The 17,985-nt window shown below is 40.0% G+C and overlaps 1 protein-coding gene across 4 annotated transcripts in view; it reads right to left on the bottom strand.

The window, feature by feature from the left end:
- Positions 1-458: 458 nt before the first annotated feature.
- Positions 459-17,985, bottom strand: part of add3a (adducin 3 (gamma) a) — a 138,394-nt gene continuing 120,867 nt past the window's right edge. For 3 of the 4 annotated variants that reach the window (XM_078413403.1, XM_078413402.1, XM_078413404.1), the window contains exons 10-15: positions 17,725-17,982; positions 9,666-9,782; positions 8,452-8,541; positions 5,899-6,031; positions 4,586-4,669; positions 459-1,887 (exon numbers count right to left, since the gene is read on the bottom strand). In XM_078413403.1, the coding sequence (XP_078269529.1) occupies positions 1,616-1,887; positions 4,586-4,669; positions 5,899-6,031; positions 8,452-8,541; positions 9,666-9,782; positions 17,725-17,982 (954 nt within the window). In that variant the 3' untranslated portion in view covers positions 459-1,615. The remainder of the gene's footprint in view (positions 1,888-4,585; positions 4,670-5,898; positions 6,032-8,451; positions 8,542-9,665; positions 9,783-17,724; positions 17,983-17,985) is intronic. The other variant, XM_078413405.1, reaches the window with a different exon arrangement.

Here is a 17,985-nt window from a genome sequence, read left to right as displayed (position 1 = left end):
AATGCATTACAAGTACTGCACAAGAGAACATATAACGTGAAAGATAATTTTTACATAAAATGTGAAAGATCAATTCTAGAGGATGTTTCCCATGACAATTAGATAGCTATCCCAGTAGAATTTCTTTATATTAAAAAAAAGGGTTTCTTGGGAAAACACTACTTAAATCTCAGTGTGGTCACTAACATTGCAGAATAAATTCACAACTGTAACAAAAATGAACTTAAAATTTGTCATTCACATTAAAAACCAATCGTACACTGGGGAAACTAATCATCTTCCAGGAGAGATAAAGTGTCAACGAACACATGGCACAAGACCAAACCCTGTTGGCTATTCGATTTATTCACAAAATGCTGGAGTAACTCAGCAGGTCAGGCAGCATCTCGGGAGAGAAGGAATGGGTGACGTTTCGGGTCGAGACCCTTCTTCAGTCTGAAGAAGGGTCTCGACCCGAAACGTCACCCATTCCTTCTCTCCCGAGATGCTGCCTGACCTGCTGAGTTACTCCAGCATTTTGTGAATAAATCGATTTGTACCAGCATCTGCAGTTATTTTCTTATACTACCTGTTGGCTATTCGATGGGCAAGTCAGTACAGTCAACTTCATGGCCAACTACTGATTGCCAATCAAGAGCCACATGGATACTTATTCAAGATGTGGACCCAGGCAAACAATGTTTGCAATATTACTTGGCATCTTGAGATTTAAGGGAGGAATGAGAGGAACAAATGGGTCAATTAAAAGTGACATGATTCAAGGAGCAGGCTAGCACCAGGTCGTTGTTGTGTTCTAGCTTAATTCTTCTAGATCATGCATTTAAAACATTATTTTCATGCCTTTTTTTCTTTTATGCTACAAGTTGAACCACACTTTCAAAAACAAAACGTCAATTGCCTATTTACCACTTTCCATTCATCACAACTCAATCCTTTTCCCATAATTACGCCAGCTGCACACATGCCTTTCCCTTTTTGGTAGCATTATTTCACCTTCATTTGGTTACCTCATGGATTCACGCATGTTTTAGTTACTAGTAAATTAAGTATACCAAAAGTGCAGTATCGTTTTTTTTAAAAAGAGAACAAAAGATACTATTGACACGAGTCCAGTTTTGTATAATCTAGCCCATTAATATCAGAACCACAACATGCCCAGACTTTCCCAGGTATACTTGAGTCAGGCAGTTTTAGTCATTTATTTTTCATTAAACCCTTATATAGCATGCTTGTAACATTTATTTCATTGTATTAAAAAATTTAGAAAGTTTTCCGTCATGGATTAAATTATCTGTCTAAATGTATAAAATTTCCACACTTTGGCGGACTTACTGAGATGAGTTTCATTTAAAGATTAAAATCAATTCCACTATATAACTGTTCCAGGTCTAGAATTAACTAGAATGTGATTTCATTTTGGCAAAAGGTTAGTTGCGAAAGAAACTTGCAATAATATTTCAATGCTAGATTTAAACCCCTTTTGTGCCGTTTTCATTCATTCTTGGTCAGTGCAGTCAAAAGATGTTTAGCACATTTAGTTGAACATATCAGCATGTTAAAACCGACATTAATCTGACCAGCATTTTAATTGCAGAACATCCCTGCAAATTCATCATTATGCTTCCACCTTCTCTCTCTTTTTGTTCTTTTTCAGGAATGATGGCGTGCGGAATTTCTTTTTCTTTTTCGATGGAGATTTCGAAGGAGATCCCTCAGGTGAAAGGGCGTCACTGGCATTCAGATCCACTTTTTCAGTTGACTTGATGGTAATCTCCACGCTCTCCACAGTGCCAGTTGTCAACTGGCTAATGCGCTTTGTCACGTCTTCTGCAAAAGCTTGTCCGTCTTCCTTCCCTCCATTCACTACTACTGCTGGCGGAGTATTATCTGAGGCAGAATCATTATTAATGAAAAACAGTTAAGTACACTTTACAAATAAAACATAAATACAATTAAAGTTGTCTTAGAATTCTGAGCAGTTTAATAGAAAATCAAAATTCATAAAAAATAATTTTTAACATGTAGTTGTCATCCAAGGAGCAGGCTGGGCAGCAAACATAATTTTTTGGCTATAATTAAGCAGACTACATGACTGTAGGTAAATCAGAATACTTCTCTCCTTGCATGTCCCCCAATAGTTCATGGTTTTTGTAAGACCTACAATTTATTCTCAACCCTCTAAACCATGACCATTCAACCTCCATATCTGGCAAAGAGATATAGATAAAGTGGGCAGGCAAATCTTTGGCAGATACAGGCAGAGTTTTACACCTGGACTAACTTATCCAAGATGCCTTCCTGAAGCTAGTCCCATTTACCTACATTACCCAGATCTGTCTAAGCCCCTCTTATGCATGAATTTGTCCAAAACGTATTTTCAATGTTGTAACTTTACCTGCCTCTACCACTTCCTCTGGCAGCTTATTCTGTATATCCACCACCATTTGTATGAAAAGCTTGCCCTCAGGGGTCCCCTTTAAAGATTTTCTCTCTCACCCGAAAGCTATGCCCTCTAGTTTTAGGCTCCCTTACAATGACAAAAAATAATATTGTGTAAACAGACAGGATATTGCTGTAAGAGTGCACTGGTTGCTACGTACATAAAACACAAAAGTTGTGTCCAGGTACAAGTATTAGGAAGGCGAGTGAAATGTTTCTCCCCCCCCCCCCCCCCTCACAAATGGTATTTTATACTTTATGTGCTTATGTACAAAATAAAAACAGATTAGATCTCTGACCTGAAATGTTAACCATTTCCCTTTCCACAGGTACATTCTCGGTTTTCATTTAAGATTGCCAGTAACTCTTCATCAACTGACCTTATTACAACTGTTCCTGGCATACTTAATAGTTCTGGCCTCTTTATTTGAAGGATATACTTGTATTGGAGACAATTCATTAAAGTTCATTCGGCTGATTGTGGTTGAAACCCTCTATTATTTGGGCTTCACAAGAATGATCCATTTCTTTATCATTCTTGATCATCTTATGAAACAGAATCTTACTGAAACAGAAAATTCTGAAGACCATGAGGTGTTAAATGTTGAGATGATCTATTCCTCGTAAAGGAATCTAGATCCATGGAACAAAGATCCTCAAGAATCTTTGAAAATTTCCAAGAACTCTGGAAGCCAAGTCATTGGCCAGAAAAGAAAGACGTGATATATGGGAATGTATATGGGAATCAGAGATTATGGGGAGAAGGCAGAAAAGTGGACATACCAAGTTCTGTTTGGCCATCATCGTCAGTGAACGGCAGTGCGGGCTGGAAGGGTACTATGGCCTAATCCTGCTTCTATTTCTTCCTAAATCAGTTTCTTAGCCAAGTCTGCCTTACCCACAACTGTCTGAACTAGAACCAGTCTGCCTGTCACTTTGTTATTTTATCTGAACTCAAGATCAAGTCAAATTACATCTCCATATCAATAAAACTGCCCATTTCCCACCCTCCACATTCAACTTAACTCTACCAATCCTCAGATCACTGGAACGGAAATTCTTAGCCATACCTTTCCGAGCTCCGATTTGATTTCAATGCATGTTAAACCACCTTACCTATTCCATGGATCTCTACATCAAATAAATGATTTCCAAGGTATTTCACTGGTCTGCTCCGTCATTTTATCTGTAACTTGATTGTCCTAAGTGTCTACTGTCTCATTTCCACCTTACACTGTTGCTTGAGCTAAATCTCATGGATAAGCAACATTTCGCATTTAAAATTCCCCATCTTGTTTTCAACTCTCTATGGCCTCAGCCTTTCCTATTGCTGTAACTACCCCTCTCCTATAACCTCTATTTTGGACTCCTGATAATAATTGTTCCATTTGCAGCCTGCCTTCAACTCTCAAGGACCCGAGCTCTAGGAGTTTTCCCCCCAATTAAGGTATACCTTAAGATCTGCCAATTTCCTCCAAAACATCTTAAATACCATCTTTTTGGCCAGTGTTTGGTCATTTAACCAAGCAACTTATTTTCTTTGGCAAGTTGAGTCATTTTATTTGGCAAAGGTCTTCTGAAAGAACTTCAGATAGAAATATAGAAAATAGGTGCTGGAGGAGGCCATTTGGCCCTTCGAGCCAGCACCACCATTCATTGTGATCATGGCTGAAAATCCACAATCAGTAACCTGTGTCTGCCTTCTCCCCATATCCCTTGATTCCACTAGCCCCTAGAGCTCTATCAAACTCTCTTTTAAATTCATCCAGTGAATTGGCCTCCATTGCCTTTTGTGGCAGAGAATTCCAATGTGGGTGAAAAAGTTTCTTCTCACCTCAGTTTTAAATGGCCTCCCCTTTATTCTTATGGCTATTGTCATACAGCTACAGCGAAGAGCCATATTAATAAAGCTTGCTGCATCAGTGGCACAACCACATACATGGTGCATGTTAAACCACCTTACCTATTCCATGGATCTCTACATCAAATAAATGATTTCCAAGGTATTTTCAACAGACACAAAATATGTAATTTCCCCAAAGATTTCTAACTGGTGTATGTTGTAGAAGTGGGACTAGAAATTTGTACAGGCATATCAATATCTGGGAAAGCAAATGACAAAAGAAAAAGAGTTGAAATGTCCCACCTTCCAATTCTGCTGGTAAGGCGTGTGGGGATTGAGTTGGTGATAACGCAGAACCATCATCTGATGTTAATTCATGTTCAGTATCTGTAGGGGAAGAGTTAGTATTTTTTCCCCTTTTAATGTTAAAATTCTACATGCTTTACAAAGATTTCATGCTTTTTAGTACAAACTAAAATAATTTGTTAGCTTTATAACTAAATAACAATAGGATTAATTTCATGTAAAATGAGTGAAGCTGAATCAACTATGAAACATATCTAAAACGGAATGGAGGTAGATTGTCCAGCAGTTTATTACTGACCAACTATTCGGTGTTTCTTCAATCACAAAGCACAGAACATTAAGATGTTAAGAATTTCACACAAAATTAGTAAGAACATTTAGTCCCTGTGATGGTTAACTAATGTTAGTTATTATTCCAGGGGAGCCAGCAGACTTTAATTACAACATCCTTGTGGTTGTTTATCATGCGAGTGAAAATTGTGCATATATCTTTACCTAGTGCTAATTTCTCTGCTTGAGGGTGATGGGTTGCAGAGAGAAATGAGGAAGAGGAGGGGGAGAAAGAGGAGGGGAAGAGACTGTGAGGGGAGGGAGGGAGTGAGTAGGAGCATAACATTAGACATCTGAGAATGCCAAATGTCTATTCACAGATGCTGCCTGCTGAGTTCCACCAACACTTCTTTTGCTCAAGATTCTAGCACCCGCAATTTCTTGTGTCACCATAACATGAGACATACTTATCATGTGAAATATAGACAGAGTACGTCATTGCAAATTACCTTTTTTAATTTAATCATCTACGAAACAACCCTCACCAGCACATGCCTGGGAGATATGACAGAATTCAGAATGAAGGAAATACACCTGAAAAGTAAGATCCTACAACTCAATCACAACATATTAAATTCATAACATCATTTTATGGAAACTCATTTGGTTCAATGAGGAGAGAATCAGCAGTTAAAACACATCACTACCGTCAAGAATACGAGAGGAATCAATGCTGTGAGAAGCAGAACTCCGATGGGGAGTGTGAGCCATTATTGACAAAGCCACTCCTTGGTAAATCTTGAGATTCAGTGCAGAACTTGAGGTGAAATCCTAAAATAAACCAGCACTGTAAATAGTCAAGAATAATAATAGTTGTATGTGGCATTAGACTTATCAACCACAGGTCACCGTTTCTAACACAGCAACATTTTCCTGCCCACACAGATTATGAAGATTAAAATAAAATCATTTACACTGTGCAGTCATAGGTTTCTGGACAAACTTTTAATTTGGATACCATAATGACAAAATTGCCTTACCATCCAATCCTTGCTGTTTTCGTTCTATCATCTTTTTGTATTCCTCTAATTCATTCTCGTTGAGGTAACTGAATGGGTTTGGTGGGCCTGCTGGCATCTGCTCACTCATCCTTTCAATCTCCAGTTGCGTAAGCTGCCACAGAATTACTTTGACATGAATAACTTCAGCTTTCAATCACAGTGGAAGGTTTTAAACTTTTCAGTTCTATCCCTCCAGATAATTCCCAAAATAAATCACAGCATTTCATTTAGAAATTTTAGTTCTTGGTGAATTGTGATAATAATTCACTGCAAATTTCCTTCTTTGAGAAGGCAATTTGCAAATTTAACTATAGAGCTATAGAAAACTGATGTTTCTGACTTACAGAAAGAGAAAAAAACCCTCATGAAATCTGGGCACTGCTTGTGTCCTACATTACCCTCACGAGGAGGAGTTGCACGATACAGCTTTTGCTGTATCCAGTGCTCTTAGCAACAAAAAAAGCTTTTCACAGTACTTCAGTGCACGTGACAATAAACTAAATTAGTAATGTCTAGCTATCATAGATAGAGTCATAGAGTTATACTGCATGGAAACAGGCCCTTCTACTCAACTTGCCCACGCCCTACACGAGTCCCACCTGCTCGAGTTTGGCCCATATCCCTCTAAACCCATCATTTGGAATGATTTTAATTAGCTGAAGACTAGCCTTGGCGATGAAAACAGAGATGGATCATCTAGGTGGCACTTTGGGTAGAACCCGTTTGTGAATAGCATTATAATATTTAAGTTTTTATTACCACAGTCACAGTACATACATCTGCGGGAATATGATTTACTAGGCGTAGTGTCAAAAATTAATAACTTCAAGCACGTTTGTCAGAGGCAGTTGAGTTATAATTAACACCACAACATACAAGGACATCTGAAGCAAAACAATGCTAAAACAACACAGCAGATACCAAAATGAAAAGAGGACTTCCATTTCGTTCAGTCACTCTACACTTCCATCCCCCACCAGAAAGGCCTTAAAGCCCTCAGTTTCTTCCTCTACCGCAGAACCATCCAATTTCCATCTACTACCTCTGTACTCTGCCGAGCAGAGTTGGTCCTTACCCTCAACAACTTCTCTTTTTACTCCTCCCACTTACTCCAAGTCCAAGGCGTAGCTACGGGCACCGGCATGGGCCCCAGCTACCCCAGCCTCTTTGATGGGTACGTTGAACAATCCCTGTTCCAGGCGTACATTGGCCCTATCCCCAAACTCTATCTCCATTACATTGATGACTGCATCAGTGCTACCTCCTGCACCCATGCAGAACTCATGGACTTCATCAACTTCACCAATTTTCATCCTGCACTCAAATTTACTTGGACCATCTCCGACACCTCCCCCCCTTTCTTGATCTCAGTCTTCATTACAAGAAATAGACTATTGACTGACGTCTATTACAAACCAACTGACTCCCACAACTATCTTGACTACATCTGTTCCCACTCTTCTTCCTGCAAAGACTCTACCCCAATTCGTCCATCTACACCGCATCTGCGCCCAAGATGAGGTGTTCCATACTAGAACGTTTGAGATATCCTCATTCTTTAGGGAAGGGGGGTTCCCCTCTCCCATCATAAATGAGGCCCTCACTCGTGTCTCCTCGGTACCCCGCAGCTCCGCCCTTGCTCCCCCTCCCCCTAGTCGCAACAGAGACTGAGCCCCCCTAGTCCTTACCTTCCACCCCATCAGCCGTCGCATACAACATAATCCTCCGAAATTTCTGCCACCTCCAACGGGATCCCACCACTAGCTACATTTCCCCATCTCCACCCCTTTCCGCCTCCCAGAGAGTGTTCCCTTCGCAACTCCCTGGTTAACTCATCCCTTCCCATCCAAACCACCCCCTCCCCAGGTACCTTCAACTGCAACTGGAGAAGATGCAAATGATCATGTGATGGACATAAAATTGGATTCAAACACTTTTAGAACATCTCTGTAGAGCTTCAACATTGACACACAGCACTGGATCTTCCTGTTTGGCCTACCCACATTAAAAAGTGGTGCTTGCTCACATAAAGCAGCTAGAATGCAGGAAGGAAAGAGGGAGAGAATTTCTAAGAACAAGCAGCACTGATGTTACATCTCTACACCCATGTCAACTGTGTTGAAGGAACTTTCAAGCCCACGTAGGTCTAATTGGGAATCTCCATTACACTGCAAAACTATAACTATATGTCAATGGCTTGCTCAAGAACAAGTGCCGAACAACATTCTATATTACCAAGTTTCTTTCAATAGGGATTTAATGTGTTTCATTTGTGATAGTTAACAAGATACAAATTCACTGGACAGTTGAAGTTTTCTCTTTGTTTTGGCTAATCTGCATTAAAATAACAAATGCACTCGGCTTACTGATTTTAATACAAATGGATGCTGGCCATCCCTTTTTGGCTGAACTAAGCTATGGCTCATTTTAAATGTGGATGTTTTAATTAGAAGGGGACTTAATTGGTAACTTTATGAACATGAAAATTACAACTGACAAAACTACAAATTAAACTATATGATGCAACTGTACCGGGATGCCTTTCTTCTCAATATCAATGCCAGCCAGTAATTGCGACTGTGGCCCCGCAGTCTTCATGTCATATCGATTCTGTTCACGAATCTGGAACAAAAGTAATGAGTCAGCCCTTGGTTCAGGCATGCTGTGTACAGCAGGAAACATGACTCTTTTGTAAATGTCATTAAACAGCTTTGATCTGATCAAAGAGTTTCACGTGATTCTTTTTACCTTCAAGTAAAACCATCTGAATCTGAGCAGAACTGTGATGCTATCATAAAAAGTTCAAAGGGTTTCACAAAAACAATTTACCATGAATGATTGGAACTGCACCGAATGTAAGCCTCTCATAGTGCACAATTATCACCCAGTTCCAAAATACAGGAACTTTATCAACTAATAAAACTATATTAGTTGAAATAGTTTTATCAACTAATATTAAATAAATATCAGTTGATAAAATACGTAATTTAAAAAGAATAAAACCAAGATAGATTATTGTGCACGGGAAGGCATTAACTTTAATACACCCCCCATTTTCTCAGTCTTGGCCTATTATGTAGCTAAGCTACTTAAGATCAAATTTCCAGTTACAGCAGCTTTTGACAATCTTAACTGCAAGTCAATTGTGAGGCAAATCAAAACCTGGGTTATTGGATGAGCTAAATTTGATATGGTGAAATCAGTAAGGGTACTGAATCGAAAGTTTAATTTTCCACGAATGGGATATGGACGATTCTGCTTTGTTACCTTTACTCCTAAATACTCTTGGGAAAGTTTGGTGGATAAGGAGCTCTGGGATTTTGATCCAATGACAAAACAGCAGCGGTATTTCAAAATGGGTTAAGACTTGGAAGGAACTTTGCAAATCGTGATGCTTTCACACTTACAAATATTTCATATTAATACTTTCGTTCGGAAAATGATTCGTAATTAATTAGGGAAATTTTTTAACTGATACTCTAATAAAATGATATTCAATCTATAACAAAAATTAATCAATGTTAGACTCCAGTGATTCATATTTTGATGAAAGGATATTAACCCAAAACATCAACTCTTCTCGCCATAGATGCTGTCTAAATAAATCCAGAAAATTCTGTTTCTATTTTAGCAACTTAATACAAGCCTGAATTTATCATAACTTAACACACATGGGAATATCAAACTTAAATATTTCAATGAAGTACTACTCAAAAACAGGGTTTGTGCATTAATTATCTACAAACCTTGTTTCTCTTATCTTGGACCTCTCGTGGATCAGTATTTAGTGGAACAAACTGATTAGGATCCTCTATCTTGATTGGTGTCCCACTGCTATTTGCAGTGTTGTCAGCTTTCATCCACTGCAAAAAAAAACCCAGATATAATCTCTATATGGTGCCTGGAAGAAAAATATGGGGATGAATTTTGCTAATGAGAAAGGACGAGCATAATGTTGCTTGCAGTTATTTAAGTGGAAACTGGACAGTAAATTTTCCTGACTGCAGATGCAAAGTTAAATACAAAAGTTAAACATAAATCCTACAGTTACTGCAAGAGGCGTCCTGCTCCACCAATTGTTCATTGAAAATGGTTACCCCAAGAGATCTATCATTTAGATATAGGGAATGCTGTAAAAATGTGATTCTTACCAGAACTAAATACTCCAGAAAGACTGAGCTAACCTTCCCAGTGCAAGTATCCTTTTAATAGCAAATCTTAAATTACAGTCATTTTTTCACACTGAAAATCACCATTTAAAGCTTTTATGGTTTCTAGTATGCAGGAAATTCCACAATTTATTCACAGTACAAAAACAGTGACATCTTACAGGTCAAGTGCGAGTCTCTATTCTGTAGTGAAAAACCAGTGGCCAAGAAAATACCAGCTTAATATGCAAATCAGAGCACAATGTACTGTGCTGCATATAAAAGCCTTTAGACCTTTAAAATGTGCATATAGTTTAAAAAGAAAATCACACTCTTTGCTTGCCCATTCTTGCTGCCACGATTCTGTGCTGCTGTCAATCTACAGTGTCTCCATAACATTCACACACTCGCTCAAGCAGCATTGTCTGGCGAAGTTCATACCACAAGAGGGAGCACCACAAATCGACACCAACTCTTTATTAATACTTGCCAATAAAACAGCAACTATGGGAGTTTAAATGGCGAGGGAACGTGGTAGTGAGCAGATGTATGCAAAAGGATCAATTCAAAAAATGATAGTAATTGAGTGTGGATGACACATTGGAGAGGAAAGGAAAAGTCAAGATGGTCAAGTTTGGACATTGTGGTAAAGGGAAACACTTGGTGGGGGGGGGGAGGGGAGGAGAGGAAGGAAGAGAATGGAGACAAATTAGGGATGGAATAGAATGATGTACGAAACAAACCAATTTGCATTAAGTGATTGGATTAGGTCTTCCAAAGAAGGGGAAAGTACGTGGAAAACAAAGTCAGCAGCACTTTTTGTCAAGTTATGATATTTCTAGCATTCTGAAAACCAATTGCATATATACTGCAAAATGTACAGAGAAGAAAATCAAACAACTGCAGATTCTCTAAATCAAAAATAAGAACGAAATAAGTAGGAAACACTCAGGTCTGTTTTTAATTAAAGTCTGAGGTTGTGGGGGGGGGGGGAAGTTTAACTTTTATATTTATAATTCAGAATAACTAATAAATTGGAATTGGATTTACATTTTTTGGTCTGGTACATTGCAATGTGACAAGATATTTACAGCAGGAAATAATTACCATTTTGAAGAGAAAACATTGTACATCTGGGTTTTGTATTGGGCAACATTCAACGGAGCCATTATGAGTAATGATTTTTTTTAGTAGACTTATTCTGTCCAGTGTTCTCCTTGAAATTATGTAATCTGGCATTGAAATACTGGAAAACATTGCTTGCAGAAGCTTTGGGGAATTACGTAATGTGCTGACCCACCCTCCAGATGGAAAACTGCATGAAAACAAATAGCTTGAGGGGCAAGCTGAGGGGAATCTGTGGAGAAAGGTTTTAATATACAGGATTGCTCTTCAACACATTTCAAAAGACCATTTAGAACTTAATAGCTTGGAACGTATTAACCCTCACCAACCAACATGCTTTGGGTAGGACTCATAAAACTACGATGAAAAGCATTTTACAACTCCTTCCAAAATCAGTTAACAATCATTCAGCAGTATTTCATTCACTGCAATTAACTGCACAGTAAATTAATAATCTTATCACAAGAGAGAACTTAATATTCCTCCAAGTCCAGAATATCAGAGACCCAATTTGTACAGAGGAAGACTCTAGTGTATTTCTAACATCACAAATGGGCATGCTGAACAATGTAGCTGCATTTTTAGTTATTAAGAACAGGGTGGATCCGTTGTGCCCAAAGCTCTCCTGCATCGGTCTCGCACCCTCCCCTCCCCCCCATCTCACCCACTCCATCCCCACCTCAACCACTCCATCCCCCCTCATCCCCTCCCACCCCATCACTCACCCACTCCATGCCCCCTCAACCCCCCTAAAATATTACTAAAACTCTCACCTTGTTAGTTTATATATATGCCTGTTGTTCCCGAAATACAGCCAAAACGGTACACGATGGCGCAACAATTTTAGGCCCACCTTACTTCAGCATTGTTCATATATATATATATGAATAATTGGCACAAGTATCAAACATGTAACAATAGAATTAGATGCTAGAGTTTGGCAGATAATGTTATGGAAGAATACATTCTCCTGTGAACTGTTCCCATGATCACAAATTCAGTATTTTTGTCAAAAGTTCAACATTAAAAATGGGAGTTATTCACAATATTTTGAGTGCAGTTCTATCTTCATAATTTAATTTCATGTGTAGTCCATATTTGCAATACTGGTTGTTTAATTTTATTTAAAATTGGAATTTAAAGCCAATACTAAGAAAACAAAACAGTGTTTCTGAACTTTGGTGGTGTAAACACGGAGCACTCTACAAAGAAGCTAATCCTCAATTTGTTTTCCAAAAGAACAAAAGGTCTGGTAGAATTGTGTTTGTATCAGTAATCAAGCATAACGCCACTATAACAATACAAGTGCCAATGCAACCATCTTCTATTTGTGCTACTTTGCTACAAATTCAAGGCTAGTAGAAAGTAATTGAGGCAGGAAATGTTCAGTGGTTAGGTTTGGGAAATTGGATATGCAATTAAAATAATCAGAACGTCTCTATTTTAAATTTGTTTTTTGGATATAAGCATCTCTGGTGAAGTTAGAAGTTAATGTCTATAACCAAGATTATGAATTTGGGGGATCAAAGGGGTTTGTGATCCATAAGATGTTTGGTGGAGAGTTTCTAGATGAGCAGGTGACAATGGAGGATGGAGGAGGAAGACATAGTGGGCTCAGATGCCAAGCAATAAGCATGAGGGAAAGTACCTTGCCTACCACGTCTGGACATTGGAACCCTCAGCAAACTATACAGAATTAAACAATATTAAAAAACTCATATTTGCATAGATTCACTGCGTCATTATTTTAATTCGCTTCCACAACTGAAAAGTCAATTTTAACTTAACAATGCTGCCTGTCACTTAACGACCCTCTGTGCCAATAAATGATAAACTGCATAGGTAATTTATAAAAATTGTCAAACTTTAAAACAAATCTATATCTCTTAAACGGATGAATGAGTAAACTGATGTGGAAAGCCAAAATCTAATTAAAATTTTAAATTTCCTTACACAAGACTAACAGAATTATTGTTGACAGTATATTTAACAGAGAGCTTCCTAACAAATGTGAACCGAGCATTGCATGCAAGTGCTGTGATACACTGGCAGATGCCAACAATACTGCCACAACTTAATGGTTAATTTTATTTTTAGGAGGTGCACACGCATACACACACACATACACAATACAAATACTTTGACCAGCAACTAGATCAGTGCCGCTAACAGATGATTAAAGTTCCGAATCCTTTATTAGTCTTGTTTAATACCTACCAAAAACGGCTAAGTTCGCGAATGGGTACAATTCAGGTCTTACAGTAAGACACTGTTGCAGCTTATGGAAATTCAAGACCTTCAAACCCATTTGCAATAAACTCAGATTTTATATCCAGATTACAATTAGAAAACATCAATGACCACTTCAGTATTCTTCCAGATGAGAATTTTTATTAATAAAAATAGGATGGATTAAAAAAAAAACTCAGATATTGTGTCCTTTTTCATTCATTCAGACCGTGTGTTCTTTTTCATTGAAAGGAGTAGAGCTAGTTAGCGTCCAATTAATTTCACATGCGTAAATTTTAGCAAACACATAGCGTATCGGATTTAGATTTTTCATATACCTGTGAATATACATGTTATGAATCTATATACTAAAAGTCTAGTTTGTTTGTTCCTGAAATACAGCCAAAACGGTACATGATAGCATGCCAATTTTAGGCCCACCTTACTCACCGTCGTCCCTTTGGTGCTAATGGAAGAAGTTTCATTGAAATCAGTGTTATATTTTTTAAGTTATTCACATTTTAAAGTTTAAATCTATCTCCTAGGGAGGGAGAGGGTGGAGGGAGGGAGGATAAGGGGGGTTGAGAGGAATGGAGTTGGGGGGGGAGGGGGTTGAGGGGGTGAGGGAGGAGGGAGGGGGGAAGGGAGAGAGGGGAGGTGGGAGGTGAGTGGGGAGGAGAGGGAAGTGGGGAGGAGTGGCGGGGAGGGGGAGGAGTGGCGGGGAGGGGGAGGAGTGGCGGGGAGGGGGAGGAGTGGCGGGGAGGGGGAGGAGTGGCGGGGAGGGGGAGGAGTGGCGGGGAGGGGGAGGAGTGGCGGGGAGGGGGAGGGGATGGGGGGAGAGGGTGCTGCACCAATGCAGGAGAGGTTGGGCCCAATGTTCCACTTGGTCTAGTATGTGTTATTACCTTCACAATGATTTTACAACTCCAATGAAAGACTCTCTCCAGACATATTAGTCGTAATAACTTACCACCATCACAGTTTAAAAATAAAATTTTACAAGCATCCTATTGAAATTATAAGCAGACCACTCAACATTTAATTTTACAGTTTCATAATTTTGATGTCCAAAATTCAGAATCTTACATCAAAATTCATAATATGGTGCGTAATGCAACTTTTCAGCAAAAGAAAGTATGCACGCCAAATGCCCATATGTGTTGCGCTACATTCACGTGTGAAAAACTACTATTATTTCCAACAGTCTGTAGTTCTTGGACTACACGTACAATGTCAGGCCTATCATGAGTATATTCTGCTATTTATAGAAAGGTTATTGAACAGAAATACTTTTTACAACACAACGAAAAAATTGCTTTGTTTTGTTTTTTCTATTTTGCTTTTTCTTACACATCCCAATTCTCTTGGTATTGAATAAAAGAACAATGGTCATAAAATGTATGACTAAGTTATGAAGAAAGAGTTTCATTTAAAACTGCACATACCTAATTTCATTGAAGACATACTTGCTCCAGTGGACTTCAACAGCAAAATATGTCCAAATCCATGTCTCCCCCCTCCTACCCTCCCCCCAACTCTGCCCCCACCCCTCCCCTCCCCCCAACTCTGCCCCCACCCCTCCCCTCAACTCTGCCCCCACCCCTCCCCTCCCCCCTCATCCCCACTCCCATTCACCCCCCTCCCTTCCTCCACTCCCCCTCCCCTGCTACCCTCCTCCCCACCCCATCCCCTGTCAACATCATGCTACGCGGCGAGGCCAGGCCGGGGTGAGCGGTGAGAGGCGAGCCATGTGTTTTAGTGGGAAAATGTGAGGCAAAATCGGAATGGCAGAAATGAAATAAAGCAGAAAGCGGAAACTTTCCGCCAAATTCGGAACGGTTGGGAGGTCTGTGTAAGTATCAGTTAAGCAGATGTCTTAGAATCAAAGATTCGAGGTGACAGCTCCAGGCAGAAGAGAAGTTAAAATCCTGATATCTGCTACCTCAAAGAAGATGCAAGACTGTTTCTGAAACTCGGATGAGAATGCCCCTTGCTGAATTAAAGTCATGAAGCCCAGAGTCTTTCGAATGGTCAATGTGAACACCTGGATCAATTGCCACACTACTCAGCATTGTGGTCTGTTTTATTCTTGGAAAACAAATGCAAGTGGATAGGCAGATTTTTGTCCCAATTTCTCTCCTCCAGCCATTTCCCATCCACCCATTGGAAGGGAACTCAATCGCGAAACCCTGTTCTTGCTGTAGAACAACAGATATATTGTGTTTGGAGATTTTTGTGATGAAGTCTTTGACAACGTCTTAGGGCACAGCAAACAGAAACAATGCAATAGAATGTCTCCGCTTGTAGTTCCTAACGTCTTGCTGGACACTAGCTCCATGGGCTAGCAGAATCAAGGGATATGGGGAGAAAGCAGGCACGGGTTACTGATTGTAGATGATCAGCCAATATCACAATGGATGGCGGTGCTGGCTCGAAGGGCCGAATGGCCTCCCCCTGCACCTATTTTCTATGTTTCTATGTAACGTGCAATGCCACCTGCTTGGCACCAAACCTGGGGCCAAATTAACTCCATCACACAATAAGGCCAATCTTGTTCCTTTATTCAGTTAATGAATACTGACTATCAATAGACCTGTAAGTCCAATGCTGGGTTTTTAACTCCAAGGGACTGTTCTCCAATGGCTATAGAATCTCATGTGATGAATACAGGTGGGTGTCAACTCATCTTTAAAGTGATTTGGGGTTACAAAGCAAAGCTGGCATTAATTTAGCAATTATTTTTTATTGCAGATGGTTTGAGTCCCCCCCCCTCCCGAATACCTAAAATCAACCAAAATCTTTTTATAAGTATTAAAAGCATAAAATACGAGATGGATAGGGTAAATGCACAGAATGTTTTAACCCAGAGTTGGGGAATCAGGAACCAAAGGACATGGGTTTAAGGTGAGGGGGAGAGATTTAGTAAGAATATTAAGGGAAAGTTAAAAAAAAATATAGACAAAGGGAGGTAGGTATATGGAACTAGCTACCAGAGGTGGTAATTGGGGCAGATACTACCACAACATTTTAAATACATTTGGACAGGAACATGGATAGGATAGGTTGAGAGAGATATGGGCCAAACGCAGGCAGGTGGGACTAGTATAGATGGGGCATGTAGGTCGGCATGGGCAAGTTGGGCCAAAAGGCCTGTTTCCACACTATGACTATGAAACATTCAATCTTAAAATATGCAGAAATTTTCATTTAAGTGTAATTTATTTAAGTGATAAGTGATGAAACAAAATACAGAGCGGAGGTGCAGAACCTGGCGGACTGGTGCTCTGATAACAACCTGTCCCTAAATACCACCAAGACCAAGGAGCTGATCATCAACTTCCGTAGGTCACACAACGGGGAATACGTCCCGATCTTTATCAACGGGGACAGTGTGGAGAGAGTGTCCAGCTTCAAGTTTCTGGGCACTCACATTTCGGAGGACCTAACATGGTCCAATAACACTGCTGCGCTGGTCAAGAAGGCACAGCAATGACTGTTCTACCTAAGAACACTGAAGAAGTCTGGTCTACCCCAACAGCTGCTGATGACATTCTACCGCTGCACCATAGAGAGCATCCTAACACATGGCATCCCTGTGTGGTACCTCAGCTGCACGGAGGCAGAGAGGAAAGCCCTTCAGCGGATAGTCCATAGAGCTCAGAGGACCATCGGAAAAACAGCTACGAGCCTTGGAGGGCATCTACAACACACGATGCCTCAGAAAAGCCACCAGCATCCACAAAGACTCTTCACACCCCTGCAACAGTCTGTTCGAGCTTCTACCATCGGGCAGACGATACAAGGCCTTCTACGCCCGCACCTCCAGACTCAGGAACAGCTTCATCCCCAGGGCCATAGCTGCTATGAACCGGTCCTGCTCAGCCGGATGGTCACATCGCACAGTGATCCGGCACAGATCTACTTGGAATGTATTCTGTTTTATAACTGTTAAAATTTGTTTCATTGGGTTGTTTAAATTAATACTGACTAGCTAATTAAATTATTGCATCGTATGGGAGGCGCATTCCCAATCTCGTTGAACCCCTCCCTGTACAATGACAATAAAGATATATTGTATTGTATTGTATTGATGAAATCTGGCATTGGGTAAAGCAATTGGTTACAGTTTCAACAGAGCAGAGATGGGTAAATAGGTTAGTAAGGACATGGTGGGCCAAAGGGTTTGTTTCTGTGCTATACAACTCTGTGACTCTGAGATCATGGTTTATCAAATGTGGCATTCCAATATTGGTGCAAGCAATTCCAAGTCTCAATGACAGAATATTTATAAACGATTACTTACTGTGGTTTTTGACCTAGGACTGCAATCACCTGATGGAGATTCCTCAGGAACATTGACCTTCATGTACGTGTTTGGAGTATTCAGCCATCTTGTCTTTTCCCGCTGCTGTTTTTGTGCCAGGAACTTGAGAGGAGAGTGGGGCAGTACATCATCGTCGAAGGAAAATGCAGTGACGGTTGCAGGTATCTCCACCTCGCTCTTGTGCCTTAGTTTTTCCCTCAGAATTGGGTGTCTGTAAGTGTAGCCTGTTCTGTAGCCCTG

The sequence above is a fragment of the Rhinoraja longicauda genome, chromosome 16 (assembly GCF_053455715.1).
Source record: "Rhinoraja longicauda isolate Sanriku21f chromosome 16, sRhiLon1.1, whole genome shotgun sequence".
In the NCBI taxonomy this organism is placed as follows: Eukaryota; Metazoa; Chordata; class Chondrichthyes; order Rajiformes; family Arhynchobatidae; genus Rhinoraja; species Rhinoraja longicauda.
The sequence above is the reverse complement of the archived record's forward strand: the minus strand, read 5'-3'. Positions and strand labels throughout refer to the sequence as shown.